Consider the following 15,172-nt stretch of genomic DNA (forward strand, 5'->3'; position numbering starts at 1 on the left):
TGATTGCGTAAGACTTTATTCAGTGGCGCTGGCCGTGGCGAATATGAAGCTAGCTAGTTAGATCACACTAACAGTATCCTGCAAAGAAGTAAACATAAGCGTATTGTTTATTTCTAGTTTCAAAGTAACAGTAACATAGTTGGTCCTCAGACATCCCAGCACAGTAAGATACCATAACTGGCTATTTATTTTTACCTCGCAGTTGTTAGCAAGTTGACTAGCTAGTTAGTAGCTATTGACAAGTGAACTTTTACAACCCATTTTTTATTTTTGATAAATCTAGCGTCAACTAACTAGCTAACATTTTTATAATTATTACAATGTTGCCTCTTTGCACTAACGTTAGATAGTATAGCATGCAAGCTATCTAGCTAGCGAACTGATAAAGGTGTCTTGTATTTTTATTTAGCTTCAGATAGGACAGAGGTGTATTCATTATGATAACTAACCCATTTCATTTGTGCTAATTGCGCATATGCGAAAGTGTTTGGTGAACGAGATTACCTGTGGTCTATTCATTAGTCGGTTTTGCAACGGAAACAGTTTACTCCAAACGAAAAACATTTTGCAACGAAAACGAGAGTTTCTATTGAACAACTGCAGCTAGGTCCATCACCGTTTTGTTCCGTTTGTTACCGTTTTGGTTCCTATAGTAAACGTTAAACGTTTGCAACAGACGAAACGTTTTGTTACGGAAACACGAATAATGAATACACAACAGGTAATCTTTTTCACCAAACACTTCCGCATATGCACAATTAGCACAGATAAAATGGGTTAGTTATCATAATATTTGCAATTAGTCTGGGTACAAGGTTATTGGATAGGTGTCACTGCCTGCCTGGTCTGGGCTATTATAGATTATTTAGATTATTCCCAAACTCACTCAGCCACTGTCAATTTAGCTACTTCTTCACTGACAAGTATAGCAAAACTGACTGCCACTTATTCCCTTGTTAATGCTTCTGTGTTCTATTTTCAGCCCACAAAAATGCCTGCATTTCGTCAAGTGGGGGAGAAGCAGCTCCCCAACCCTGTTCTGTGTATGGCATGGTCTCCAAAGAGGGATCTTATTGCCCTCGCTAACACTGCTGGCGAGGTAGGGAAAGAAACACACCCCCATATGTTTCATACCCAGATTAATGCCAGATCACATTTGCTTATATTGGGAGTAATTTCATTCATCTCTGTGTCAATCGATGTTTGTGTTGTAGCTGCTACTGCATCGCCTTGCCAATTTCCAGCGTGTTTGGAGCTTGCCACCCAATGAGAATACGGGAAAGGAGATCACTGCGCTTGCTTGGAGACCTGATGGCAAAAGTAAGAGATGGCAAGAGATGGACCTGATTATCTTAAATTACTAATCACATTGGAAGCATTGCATAGTTACGTTACTTTACCATTGTTACAACAATAAACCTTCGTACACTGAACACAACATATTTACTACAGCACAGTGTGTCAGCCTCTGCATTTGTTTCACTGCCTATCTAATGTATGTCCTCTGTGCTGTGTTCAGTCCTGGCCTTTAGCCTTGGGGACACTAAACTGGTGGTGCTGTGTGATGCAGAGAAGGCAGAGATTCTTCACTTGTTTCCATTGGAGAACCCTGTGTCCTGCATGCACTGGATGGAGGTGCTAGAGGAGAGCAGGTCTGTAGAGGGGATGTGTGGCTACACTAGACTTCTATTTGAGGGTGTGTGAACTGCATAGTCAAATATAAACCTCTGTCTTTCAGTGTCCTCAACTCATTCTACACCTCTGAAGATGAGTCAAACCTTTTTCTTCCCAAGTTGCCAACGCTTCCCAAGAGGTAAACATGTCTGTATAAGGTCACCGACAACACATCAGCCATTTGACATTTATTCAAGTAAAATACATTTAGGAAAACTCTTGGTTCTTGTGTTAAAGAGTACAGCATTTAGCTTGTTTTGTGCCATCTGCCCCCCCCCCCCCCACCTAAAGGAAAGTTTTGTTTATTCTTAGCTACAGTACTACATCAAAGATATTCAGGTATGTTTATATATCTTCAGCAACAATGATTCATTTAAATGATATTTCAGACAATCTGTCTGCATTAGAATACATGTTTCTTCATAACCAACCCTCTGTCTCGTAGTGAGGAGAAGTCAGACGAGATCCTGAACCTGTTAGGAGAAGTGAGGTGTGTGCTGAAGGTTTCACATGCTTTATTATTGAACATTTTGTTAACGCACAATCTCATGTACACATACAAATAGTTCCACATCGTCAATTGTCTGCAGACTAAACATCCTGGTTCTTGGTGGAGGTTCCGGCTTTGTGGAGCTGTATGCCTATGGGATGTATAAGATTGCCACTTTACCGGGGGTAAGATTTCACTCACACACTTATGCACTGGTTCAGTCACCCACTCTCTGCAGTGACTATGATGTAACCAGCAGATTATTTTCGTCAGGTTCCTGGGACGTGTAGCAGCCTGTGTCTGTCCAGTGACCTGAAGTCCCTGTCTATCATCACAGAGATCAGGTCAGCTGACAATGACCCAGAGATCTGCTACATCCAGGTAATCCGTTATGCCCACATTTAAGTGAAATGAAGCATGTTTCTTACCCATCTTGACTGTCATCTTCTATATTCTTCGCTTATTTGAGGTCTTTCACTGTGTATGTTTGTTTTCTCATCCAGCTCGACACAGGGCTGCTGTCCGACTGTCTCCCTGAGGTCACCAGGATGGCACGCAAGTTCACCCATATCTCCACTCTACTGCAGGTCAGTGCCCTCCTTATGTAACTAATATGACTAGAAGTCTCCTCATAGTTCATATTTCCATGGTGATATTTGAGGGCATTCATCAGACTAGTCTGGCCATTGGTCTTTCTCTCTCCAACTTATTCTGTCTCTCTGTATCGTTCCTTCAGTACCTGCGTCTCTCTCTCACCTGTATGTGTGAGGCTTGGGAGGATATCCTCATGCAGATGGACCTTCGGCTCACTAAGTTCGTACAGGTCAGTGGTCACTGTTTAGGGCCCGGTTTCCCAAAAGCATCTTAAGGCTTAGTTCATCGTTAGAATCTTTGTAGGAGCATCGTTAGAATCTTTGTAGGAGCATCGTTAGAATCTCCGAGCCGTTCCCCAATACCATCGTTACTAAAGTTGCACTTGAAAAGGTATGCACTAAAAGACATACAGCATAGGCTATAGCCCTATATACAGTTGAAGTTTACATACACCTTAGCCAAATACATTTAAACTGTTTTTCACAATTCCTGACATTTAATCCCAGTAGAAATTCCCTGTCTTAGGTCAGTTAGGATCACCACTTTATTTTAAGAATGTGAAATGTCAGAATAATAGTTGAGAGAGTGATTTATTTCAGCTTTTATTTCTTTCATCACATTCCCAGTGGGTCAGAAGTTTACATACACTCAATTAGTATTTGGTAGCATTGCCTTTAAATGTTTTAACTTGGGTCAAACGTTTTGGGGAGCCTTCCACAAGCCTCCCACAATAAGTTGGGTGAATTTTGACCCATTCCTCCTGACAGAGCTGGTGTAACTGAGTCAGGTTTGTAGGCCTCCTTGCTCACACACGCTTTTTCAGTTCTGCCCACAAATGTTCTATAAGATTGAGATCAGTACTTTGTGATGGCCACTCTAATACCTTGACTTTGTTGTCCTTAAGCCATTTTGCCATAACTTTGGAAGTATGCTTGGGGTCATTGTCCATTTGTAAGACCCATTTGCGATCAAGCTTTAACTTCCTGACTGATGTCTTGAGATGTTGCTTCAATATATCCACATCATTTTCCTACCTCATGATGCCATCTATTTTGTGAAGTGCAACAGTCCCTCCTGCAGCAAAGCACCCCCACAACATGATGCTGCCACCCCTGTGCTTCACGGTTGGGATGGTGTTCTTTGGCTTGCAAGCCTCCCCCTTTTTCCTCCAAATGTAATGATGGTCATTATGGCCAAACAGTTCCATTTTTGTTACATTTCTCCAAAAAGTACTATCTTTGTCCCCATGTGCAGTTGCAAACCGTAGTCTGGCTTTTTTATGGCGGTTTTGGAGCAGTGGTTTCTTCCTTGCTGAGCGGCCTTTCAGGTTATGTCGATATAGGACTCGTTTTACTGTGGATATAGATACTTTTGTACCTGTTTCCTCCAGCATCTTCACAAGGTCCTTTGCTGTTGTTCTGGGATTGATTTGCACTTTTCGCAACAATGTACATTCATCTCTAGGAGACAGAATGTGTCTCCTTCCTGAAAGGCATGACGGCTACGTGGTCCCATGGTGTTTATACTTGCATACTATTGTTTGTACAGATGAACGTGGTACCTTCAGGCGTTTGGAAATTGCTCCCAAGGATGAACCAGACTTGTGGAGGTCTTGGCTGATTTCTTTCAAATGATGTCAATTAGCCTATCAGAGGCTTCTAAAGCCATGACATCATTTTCTGGAATTTTCCAAGCTGTTTAAAGGCACAGTCAACTTAGTGTATGTAAACTTCTGATCCACTGGGATTGTGATACAGTGAGTTATAAGTGAAATAATCTGTCTGTAAACAATTGTTGGAAAATTACTTGTGTCATGCACGAAGTAGATGTCCTAACTGACTTGCCAAAACTATAGTTTGTTAACAAGAAATTTGTGGAGTGGTTGAAAAACTAGTTTTAATGACTCCAACCTAAGTGTATGTAAACTTTTGACTTCAACTGTATGTCAATGATCTAGAAATGCATTTCATTCAATCGTTCTATTTTGCTAATTGTAAGCTACTGTCTGTCATTTTTGCCTCAATATATTTCATGATGTGTAACGTGTGCCTTGATGTGTCAAAGATTTATTGCATTATTATTATTATTATTATAGGGTAAACATTAGAATAAGCCTCCTCAATATTTGTAGCCATAGGTCATAATATCTCATAGGGGCTGAACCATCATCAGTATTGTGGAATAATTTTAATGTTAAGGAAATATTTGAAAGGAAAACGCTGATCCCAGAGCAGCGCTGCCTTTCTTTAGATCATATCAGTATCGACACATGCCTCAACGATGCACTTAGCGAAGGTTCTCTCTGCGTGGTCTTTCGGGAAACGCATTACATCTTGGGCCGTTGTAGGAAAGATGCATCATGTAAAACACTCGTAAGCCTAAGTTCTATCAGGAAACCGGGCCCCGTTCAGTCTGCCTCCAGCCCGTTTTCCAATAATGACATAACACCTAAAAGACACGATCTGAACCAATTCCTATTTTTAGGAGAAGAACACCAGCACACAAGTCCAGGATGAGTTTCTGGAGCTTCTACTATGGGGACAGTCAAGGTGAGAACCGTTACCATGATCCAATGACCCTTGTACGCTACCACGTCCTCCACAACATGCTTTCTAATAAGTAATAGTGCATGTAGTTGTGAGCACTAATGCAAAAACATGTTCAACATGCCTTTCATTTGAGATGTAGTACTTCAAAGTGTCCTGTAGGTGGCACTACAGGACATAAACCTCATCTGATATGGAAAATACTGATTTAGAGATGTTAAAAGTTTTTAAAATTTAACCGAATTCTCTATTTTTGACCAGCCCTGAACTACAGGCTCTCCTCATGAATCAGCTGACCGTCAAGGTGAGCTGAATAATAAAGTTGTTCAAAGATTGAGTATGATTGTGTGTGGTCATTTTGTAGCTTTGTAAGACTGATGTAATTTGTTTGTGTTTCATAGGGGCTGAAGAAGCTGGGCCAGTCTATAGAAACCTCTTACTCCAGCATTCAGAAGCTGGTGATCAGCCACCTGCAGAGGTAGCAACTCAACTTGCATGAATAATTATCTCTTCACTTATTGTGACCCATAATGCCCTTTTTCAGGACCATACAATGCAAATGTCAAGAAACTGCATCATGATTGGTATCACAATCTTTGGTACCAATCCTCATCCCTTCTTTTTCTCTCCTTTCTCCAGTGGTTCAGAGGCTCTGTTGTACCACCTCAGTGAGGTGAAGGGGATGTCTCTATGGAAACAGAAGTTCCAGCCACTAGGCCTGGACTCAGCAGCTATAGAAGGTACAGTGCTTAGATCCTGCATAAACCATGACTGATATCTTTACTGATAAATACAAGATTAAAGTGGATGTAATTGTGCAATTAATTTGTCTGTGATGAGATCAGGGCTGACACTCATTAGTAATTTGCATGACTAGAACATTTGTTCAAAATGAGTTTTCTAAGCTGCTTGCAGGATTTTATCAAATTAAAGTTATGTGAATATTTCTGTTTTGTTATAGATGCCATTACAGCTGTGGGTTCATTCACTTTGAAAGCCAACGAACTTCTACAGTGAGTTTTCATGCTTATTGATATGCTATTAGATTAGTAATGTGTTATTAAAATAACAAAATACTAATCACTAATTTTAAATGGAGTTAACTTCAACCCTGGTGCTTGTTTAACCTCTCCCCCTCATCTCATTCCTCACTGTCTCTCTTACTCAGAGTGATTGACAAGAGCATGAAGAACTTCAAAGCCTTTTTCCGGTGGCTGTATGTAGGTAAGACCTCACCTTTTTTGGGAGCTTGAGGTATATACCACCTTTTTAGTGACTGATGGAACATTTTTGTATATTTAAAATATCATTGATTATTAAATGCAAGTGTTTTAATACATATTTATTTCCCTGCAGCTATGCTAAGAATGTCAGAGGAACACGTCCCTCCAGAACTCAATAAGGTGAGATTCAGGTTGTGAATGTGAGACAGAGGAAGAGTTGATCGAAGTAGTGTGATAAACGGTTCAATGTGTATTATTTTCTCATCCATTGGTATGTCAATCTATCCCATTGACCTCAGATGACCCAGAAGGACATTGCCTTTGTGGCGGACTTCCTGTCTGAGCACTTCAGTGAGGTAAGATATATGTTGGATAAATATAATAGCACTTAATTCCACAGCCTTTCACAAACTAGCCAATTACATGCCCTCTCCTCTGCTCGGACAGAACGAAGAGCTGTTTGACCGGAAAGGGAAGTACTTTAATGTGGAGCGGGTCGGTCAGGTGAGGGACAAGCGTAGTCTGTCTGTGTGTATATTTTAGTATGTGTGTGTGATCAGTGTACAATGACACACTTTGTCCTTTTTTTTTTTTTGTTGCAGTACCTGAAGGATGAGGATGAGGATCTAGTGTCTCCGCCCAACACCAAGGGGAACCAATGGCTGAAGTTTCTGCAGGAGAGCACACACTTAAAAGGTGAACTATAACCTTTATCTCAGAAGAGACAACTATGCAGGAAGTGCCTAGTTAAATAAAGGTCAAATATATATTTTTGTTAAATATAGTGTATGGTTATCCATCATGTTTTAATTAGATGGTGGAAGATTGGTTTGCCATTGTATTTCTCTATTGTTGTGACTGACATACTGAACTGACATTGTACCTAATTGATTGGTTTATCCAGAGAGCCCGCTCCTTTTCCCTTCATACTCTCAGAAGTCCCTACACTTTGTGAAGAGGATGATGGAGGGGGTGATTGAGTTGTGTCTACAGAAACCTGCTGTAAGTCTAAAACGCATACACAGTGAAACCCAATTTCATTTGCCTTTAGTACTGAAGTGTACACTACTTAATTTGGTCCCTGGCATAAGAAGTACATTGCCAAAGTTTTTCTTACAAATAAGAAAGTAATTTGGCCCACACTACCGTGTGAAATTTGGCTCAGAATCTGCTGAGTCATGCAGTCATAAGCCTTCTGCCAGGAGTTCCAGGCAGATATAAATCTGACTAACTCTCCGCAATAGAGTTTTCATATTGCATTCTATCCCTCTCTCCCACCTCTGTCTCCCACGCTTTTAGTTACCTTGTCCATCACTTCTCTATCCTCCTTCCCAACTTTTATTTAGTTTTCCGCTGGTAATAGGATTTCACTGCAGTAACAAGCTACACATCGCCACCACAGGAGGTTGGTGGCACCTTAATTGGGGAGGAGCTGCTCGTGGTAATGACTGAAGCAGAATAAGTGCAATGGTACCAGTTGAAGTCGGAAGTTTACATACACCTTAGCCAAATACATTTAAACTCAGTTTTTCACAATTCCTGACATCCTGTCTTAGGTCAGTTAGGATCACCACTTTATTTTAATAATGTGAAATGTCAGAATAATAGTAGAGAGAATGATTTATTTCAGCTTTAATTTCTTTCATAACATTCCCATTGGGTCAGAAGTTTACATACACTAAATTAGTATTTGGTAGCATTGCCTTTAAATTGTTTAACTTGGGTCAAATGTTTAGGGTAAGCCTTCCACAACCTTCCCACAATAAGTTGGGTGAATTTTGGCCCATTCCTCATGACAGGGCTGGTGTAACTGAGTCAGGTTTGTAGGCCTCCTTGCTCGCACACGCTTTTTCAGTTCTGCCCACACATTTTTTTATAGGATTGAGGTCAGGGCTTTGTGATGGCCACTCCAATTCCTTTACTTTGTTGTCCTTAAGCCATTTTGCCATAACTTTGGAAGTATGCTTGGGGTCATTGTCCATTTGTAAGACCCATTTGCGACCAAGCTTTAACTTCCTGACTGATGTCTTGATGTTGCTTCAATATATCCACCAAATTTTCCTTCCTCATGATGCCATTTATGTGCACCAGTCCCTCCTGCAGCAAAGCACCCCCACAACATGATGCTGCCACCCCCATGCTTCACGGTTGGGATGGTGTCTCCCCCTTTTTCCTCCAAACATAATGGTCATTATGGCCAAACAGTTCTATTTTTGTTTCATCAGACCTGAGGACATTTCTCCAAAAAGTACGATCTTTGTCCCCATGTGCAGTTGCAAACCGTAGTCTGGCTTTTTTATGGCGGTTTTGGAGCAGTGGTTTCTTCCTTGCTGTGCGGCCTTTCAGGTTATGTCGATATAGGACTCATTTTTACTGTGGATATAGATACTTTTGTACCTGTTTCCTCCAGCATCTTCACAAGGTCCTTTGCTGTTGTTCTGGGATTGATTTGCACTTTTCGCAACAATGTACATTCATCTCTAGGAGACAGAACGCGTCTCCTTCCTGAGCGGTATGACGGCTGCGTGGTCCCATGGTGTTTATACTTGCGTACTATTGTTTGTACAGATGAACGTGGTACCTTCAGGCATTTGGAAATTGCTCCCAAGGATGAACCAGACTTGTGGAGTTCACGGCTGATTTCTTTTGATTTTCCCATGATGTCAAGCAAAGAGGCACTGAGTTTGAAGGTAGGCCTTGAAATACATTCACAGGTACACCTCCAATTGACTCAAATGATGTCAATTAGCCTATCAGAGGCTTCTAAAGCCATGACATCATTTTCTGGAATTTTCCAAGCTGTTTAAGGCACAGTCAACTTAGTGTATGTAAACTTCTGATCCACTGGGATTGTGATACAGTGAGTTATACGTGAAATAATCTGTAAACAATTGTTGGAAAAATGACTTGTGTCATGCACAAAGTAGATGTCCTAACTCACTTGCCAAAACTATAGTTTGTTAACAAGAAATTTGTGAAGTGGTTGAAAAACGAGTTTATGTATGTAATCTTCCGACTTCAACAACTGTACATTAAACTCATAGTTTCCAGGTGTTTGATGCCGTTCCATTTGCTCTGTTCCGGCCATTATTATGATCCGTCCTCCCCTCAGCGGCCTCCTGTGATCGCCACATACCCAAGGAACACTGTTTGCATGTTGCAGGTTCATGAAACATTTATCTTTCTAATTCAATGATTTTTCCATGACTTGAGAGATGAATCCAAACGAAGGCATATGAATTTGAGTCGAGTCGTGACATGACACTAGTTGTGGTGATACTGATTTGTTCTCTGTTTGTAGGAGGTCATTGGAAAGTCTGTGAAACAGGCTGTTTGTCTGCCCCTCTACACTGTGCCACAGAGGTAAGGACATATTCATCTACTCTTCACAATACCACAAATTGTTAAATAGTTATGTTTATTTGTTTCATTTTATTGTTTGTCTTTGCAGCTCAGAAAACACTCCAAGGCTTTTTGAACTTCCATCATTGTAAGTAGCAAAAAAACACAAACACTCTGTTCATAATGGTAATGTAGATAATGTATATTACCAAGGTTGTTATTATGTTAACATTGATGTACATTTTTTATTGATGACCAGGTACAATGATAAGAAGACCAATATGCACTATGGAGTGTTCTGCATGCCAGAGATTTCACCCTGCAAGCTTTATCTACTGCGGAAGTTTACTGACCCATTCAGGTACAATACAACACTGCGCCCTATTTTAATCTGGTTCAATCCAGATTTGCTCTGTCGTTGATCCCCAAATAGCCCAATGTTTATGACTGAGCATGTGCTTTTTTTGTTTGTCTGATTGTTTATATTTTTATGTCTGTCACAGGCCTGTTCCCAATGGTCTCATGGCGATAGATCTGAGTAATGTTCTCAGTCACAGTATTGATGATGATGCTGTGGGGGCCAGGTGAGTGCCTCTTGTCTTCCTCTCTTTCCTAGAATCCACTCAATTACCTCAACCTCTACTATACAGGCAAATGATGGGCTCATGCATTGCGTATTACTTTGCTCTTATGATGATCTGCAATGGATTCCCTGTGCGTTTCTATTAGTGATAATAATTGTTATAGAACCATGTTTTTTTGTTGCATGTCTGTTTCAGTTCTGACTGTGTGTACAGTTGCCAGGATGCTCGTTTCTATGATGACGAGACATTGACAGTGGTGCTGCGAGCATCAGAAGAGGAGAACAGGGGGCGTGTCCTTGCCCAGCTCCCTCTTGGCTCTGCCCTCAGCTGTGAGGAGGAGTTCAACTGGGACCCCAGTCTTAGGTGTGTGTGATTGAAACACCTGTCTCCCCAACATGCAAACCTAGTCCTATATTCCTAAACCCAAATAGTGATCTACTCGTAACTGTAACCTACAACTCAACCTCAAACCCTCAATTATGATCTACCTGATTACAAACTGTAACTCAAGACTTGTACCTCCAGTGCAAGTAAACATCAACTATAACCCTAACCTGTAATTCACCTGTTCTAAGCTAGAGATTTACTGTAGGTATTTGCTATGTCTACTTTAGTTATCTCCACTGTAGTAGTCACCATGGGTCACCTGTAGTATCTGTATTCTCAGGTTGGACCAGCAGAGCGGCGCCATCCCTGTCAAAGGGCTGGTGCTAGAGAACCAGTGGCGAGACTTGGAGAACATGAAGGCCCAGTTTGTGGCTGTGAATGGGATCCGGAAAGTGGCCTGTGTGGTAAGATAATGGGAAGGGGATTCCCTTACAAAGGTTTTATCTGGCTTCACTAAGCAGCTATGCACCTCAATGACCATGTACTGAACACCAAAACAGTTTGGTCTAACAGTGGTTGAGAAATGGTTCAGAATCTCTGTCTGAGGTCCCTCTGTCTTTTCTCCCTCTCAGCTGAGCTCCAACCTGCGGCACGTCCGTGTGTATGAGATGGACGTGGAAGATGAGGAGGATGAAGAGCGGCCTGAGTCGCAGAACGCCAGCTCTGACCAGGACGGCCTGGAGGAGACACCGGCCATCCAGGGGGAGGCGGAGGGAAGGGCTAAGGAGCAACTAGAGTCTGGGGAAGCACTGGAGCTCTCATAGCAACACCTTGGCCATGTTCAGTTACCAAATGTTCTTGAACGTTGCAGATAGAAATTCCATGAATTGAGCTGATATGATTCCTTATTCTACATGTGAGGCATGTTTCTTCTACATAGGCTATTTCTATTTGAACGTTCTAAAACGTAGCGTCCTGCTGAACGCGCACCTTATCTAGGCCAGAATAACAATTTAACCCCCCCCCCCCTCCCCCCCTCCCCCTCCCACCCTGTACTTTTGCAGTAATCATAATTAATGCCACCATTGCAAAGCCGACGTCCCCCTCCCAGCACTTTTATCCCTGATAAAGTAAGAAATAAATACATGTTTTGATAAGAAAACAGCCTTCTGGTTTATGTTTTCATGTGGTTGTTCCCTATGTCTGTAAGGCAAGTGTAGATAGATAATGTAACTTGAATCTGATCCTCACAGATAAGAGTTAAGAATTCTGTTTTGATCAACCAATGCTTCAGTCATAACTGTAGTATTTTAAGATGAGAGATTAACACAAATTCCTAGATTACAGTACAGACTGCATTGGGAGGTACTACAGTCGGGGCCAAAAGTTTTGAGAGTGACACAAATATTAATTTCCAAAGTTTGCTGCCTCAGTTTGTATGATGGCAATTTGCATATACTCCAGAATGTTATGAAGAGTGATCAGATGAATTGCAATTAATTGCAAAGTCCCTCTTTGCCATGCAAATGAACTGAATCCCCCAAAAACATTTCCACTGCATTTCAGCCCTGCCACAAAAGGACCAGCTGACATCATGTCAGTGATTCTCTCGTTAACACAGGTGTGAGTGTTGACAAGGACAAGGCTGGAGATCACTCTGTCATGCTGATTGAGTTCGAATAACAGACTGGAAGCTTCAAAAGGAGGGTGGTGCTTGGAATCATTGTTCTTCCTCTGTCAACCATGGTTACCTGCAAGGAAACATGTGCCGTCATCATTGCTTTGCACAAAAAGGGCTTCACAGGCAAGGATATTGCTGCCAGTAAGATTGCACCTAAATCAACCATTTATCGGATCATCAAGAACTTCAAGGAGAGCAGTTCAATTGTTGTGAAGAAGGCTTCAGGGCGCCCAAGAAAGTCCAGCAAGCGCCAGGACCGTCTCCTAAAGTTGATTCAGCTGCGGGATCGGGGCACCACCAGTACAGAACTTGGTCAAGAATGGCAGCTGGCAGGTGTGAGTGCATTTGCACGCACAGTGAGGCAGAGACCTTTGGAGGATGGCCTGGTGTCAAGAAGGGCAGCAAAGAAGCCACTTCTCTCCAGGAAAAACATCAGGGACAGACTGATATTCTGCAAAAGGTACAGGGATTGGACTGCTGAGGACTGGGATAAAGTCATTTTCTCTGATGAATCCCCTTTCCGATTGTTTGGGGAATCCGGAAAAAAGCTTGGCCGGAGAAGACAAGGTGAGCGCTACCATCAGTCCTGTGTCATGCCAACAGTAAAACATCCTGAGACCATTCATGTGTGGGGTTGCTTTTCAACCAAGGGAGTGGGCTCACTCACAATTTTGCCTAAGAACACAGCCATGAATAAAGAATGGTACCAACACATCCTCCGAGAGCAACTTCTCCCAACCACCCAGGAACAGTTTGGTATCGAACAATGCCTTTTCCAGCATGATGGAGCCCCTTGCCATAAGGCAAAAGTGATAACTAAGTGGCTCGGGGAACAAAACATTGATATTTTGGGTCCATGGCCAGGAAACTCCCCAGACCTTAATCCCATTGAGAACTGTGGTCAATCCTCAAGAGGCAGGTGGACAAACAAAACCCCACAAATTCTGACAAATTCCAAGCATTGATTATGTAACAATGGGCTGCCATCAGTCAGGATGTGGCCCAGAATTTAATTGACAGCATGCCAGGGTGGATTGTAGAGGTCTTGAAAAAGAAGGGTCAACAGTGCAAATATTGACTCTTTGCATCAACTTCATGTAATTGTCAATAAAAGCCTTTGACACTTGTAATTATACTTCAGTATTCCATAGTAACATCTGACAAAAAATATCTAAAGACACTGAAGCAGCAAACTTTGTGAAAATTAATATTTGTGTCATTCTCAAAACCTTTGGCCACGACTGTAGACTAGACCACACCTATCTATGTGGGCAAAGTTAAATTTAGTCCATTCTTCTTCTGTGGGGTTTATCAGTGGTTGGCATCCAACGCTATGGTGCATTACCTCCACCTACTGTATTGGAGTGTGGGCCAGAGACGGAGAAACTAAATCCTACCTGCCAGCTCCGTTGCTCTTAAAGAAGATAACAAAATATTTGACACTATATCTGATGATGTTCTACTCAACATACTCTTTAAACAAATTTCCTGTATCCCCTTCTTCCTCATACTAGATCTCAGCCTCTCTTTTTCCCTCTGATACTGCCCACACTGTATCAATACATGCTCCACGGTCTCTGTTTCCTGGAAATAATCACGCTTTCCAGTTGGATGCTTTCCTATCACATTTAATAAGGTCTTATTCAACTGGCTGTGTCTCACCCTTAATCTGGTAAAAAATAGCCTCTTATGTCCCTTCTTGCCATCCTCCCCAACTTTCCTCTGTACTTGAAATAAATGCCTGCCCTTAGTATCTCTATTCCACTGCTCCTGCCATCTCTGCACCATCACTGTCCATGTCAGGCTTTTTGCCTCTGCCTTGCTCATTGAAACTACAACATCAACATCCCCACTACTAAGTGCTTGTTTAGCCAGTACATCAACTTCCTTGTTCCCCTCCACATGGGCTGGGGCCCAAGTACATGTTATCTGTATACCCATCTGTCTAATCCTGCCATGGGTTTGTAGCACCTCATAAAGCAGGTCTTGTCTGCTACGTGACCTAAAGGATTGGAGACTCATCAACACTGCACATGGATCAAAGCAAATAACTACTCTTTTTGGCTTGACTTCCTCCACCCACTGCAAGGCCAACAGTATGGCCATCAGCTCTGCCAGATGATCTGTAATAGGTTTATTTATTTATTAAAAGTAATGGGGTGATGGTAGTCTAATCGGGTGACGTAACTGGGGAGGAAGTCAAATGTTATTTGTCACATGCGCCAAATACAACAGCTACAACTCTACTGTGAAATGCTTACTTATAAGCCCTTAACCAGCAGTTTTAAGAAAATAGAGTTAAGAAAAGATTTACTAAATAAATAAAAAAGTAACAAGGCTATATGCAGGGGGTACCAAGTCAGTTTTTTTTTAGTTTTCCTTTATATAACTAGGCAAGTCAGTTAAGAACAAATTATTATTTACAATGACAGCCTACCCTGGATGACCCTGGGCCAATTGTGCCCTGCGGGACTCCCAATCACAGCCAGATGTGATACAGCCTGGAATCGAACCAGGGACTGTAGTGATGCCTCTTGCACTGAGATGCAGTGCCTTAAGACCTCTGCACCACTTGGGAGCCCAAGGGGTACAGGTTAGTCGAGGTAATTTGTACATGTCGGTAGGGGTAAAGTGACTATGCATAGATAATAAACAGCGAGTAGCAGCAGTGTAAAAACAAGGGAGGGGGAGGGGGGGTTTGTCAATGCAAA

The 15,172-nt window shown here is 41.9% G+C and overlaps 1 protein-coding gene across 10 annotated transcripts; it reads left to right on the forward strand.

Annotated features, from left to right (window-relative positions):
• Positions 1 to 11,826, forward strand: LOC139541292 (anaphase-promoting complex subunit 4-like). Of its 10 annotated transcripts, none has more exons than XM_071345779.1 (29): positions 1 to 163; positions 983 to 1,099; positions 1,215 to 1,320; positions 1,520 to 1,652; positions 1,739 to 1,813; positions 1,966 to 2,013; positions 2,120 to 2,164; positions 2,241 to 2,349; positions 2,438 to 2,545; positions 2,668 to 2,751; positions 2,901 to 2,987; positions 5,243 to 5,307; positions 5,566 to 5,608; positions 5,706 to 5,782; positions 5,944 to 6,044; positions 6,266 to 6,317; positions 6,473 to 6,528; positions 6,661 to 6,707; positions 6,827 to 6,883; positions 6,975 to 7,031; positions 7,130 to 7,223; positions 7,432 to 7,529; positions 9,829 to 9,890; positions 9,979 to 10,017; positions 10,129 to 10,230; positions 10,373 to 10,453; positions 10,649 to 10,816; positions 11,121 to 11,244; positions 11,413 to 11,824. In XM_071345779.1, the coding sequence occupies exons 2-29, from the start codon at positions 992 to 994 to the stop codon at positions 11,602 to 11,604; spliced, it is 2,418 nt and encodes an 805-aa protein (XP_071201880.1). In that variant the 5' UTR covers positions 1 to 163; positions 983 to 991; the 3' UTR covers positions 11,605 to 11,824. The 10 variants fall into 10 exon arrangements, with proteins under 10 accessions (XP_071201880.1, XP_071201876.1, XP_071201875.1 ...); XM_071345775.1 differs by lacking the exon at positions 1 to 163 and adding an exon at positions 196 to 721 and having other exon boundaries at positions 10,667 to 10,816; positions 11,413 to 11,826; XM_071345774.1 differs by lacking the exon at positions 1 to 163 and adding an exon at positions 198 to 721.
• Positions 11,827 to 15,172: the final 3,346 nt, after the last annotated feature.

Source organism: Salvelinus alpinus, chromosome 16, assembly GCF_045679555.1.
Source record: "Salvelinus alpinus chromosome 16, SLU_Salpinus.1, whole genome shotgun sequence".
NCBI lineage: Eukaryota > Metazoa > Chordata > Actinopteri > Salmoniformes > Salmonidae > Salvelinus > Salvelinus alpinus.

Excerpts from the sequence above, each read along its gene's own strand:
- LOC139541292 (XM_071345774.1), top strand. Across the intron at positions 6,884-6,974 it reads TGTCTGAGCACTTCAGTGAG|AACGAAGAGCTGTTTGACCG; the intron begins GTAAGATATATG and ends CTGCTCGGACAG. Across the intron at positions 10,454-10,648 it reads GATGATGCTGTGGGGGCCAG|TTCTGACTGTGTGTACAGTT; the intron begins GTGAGTGCCTCT and ends TGTCTGTTTCAG.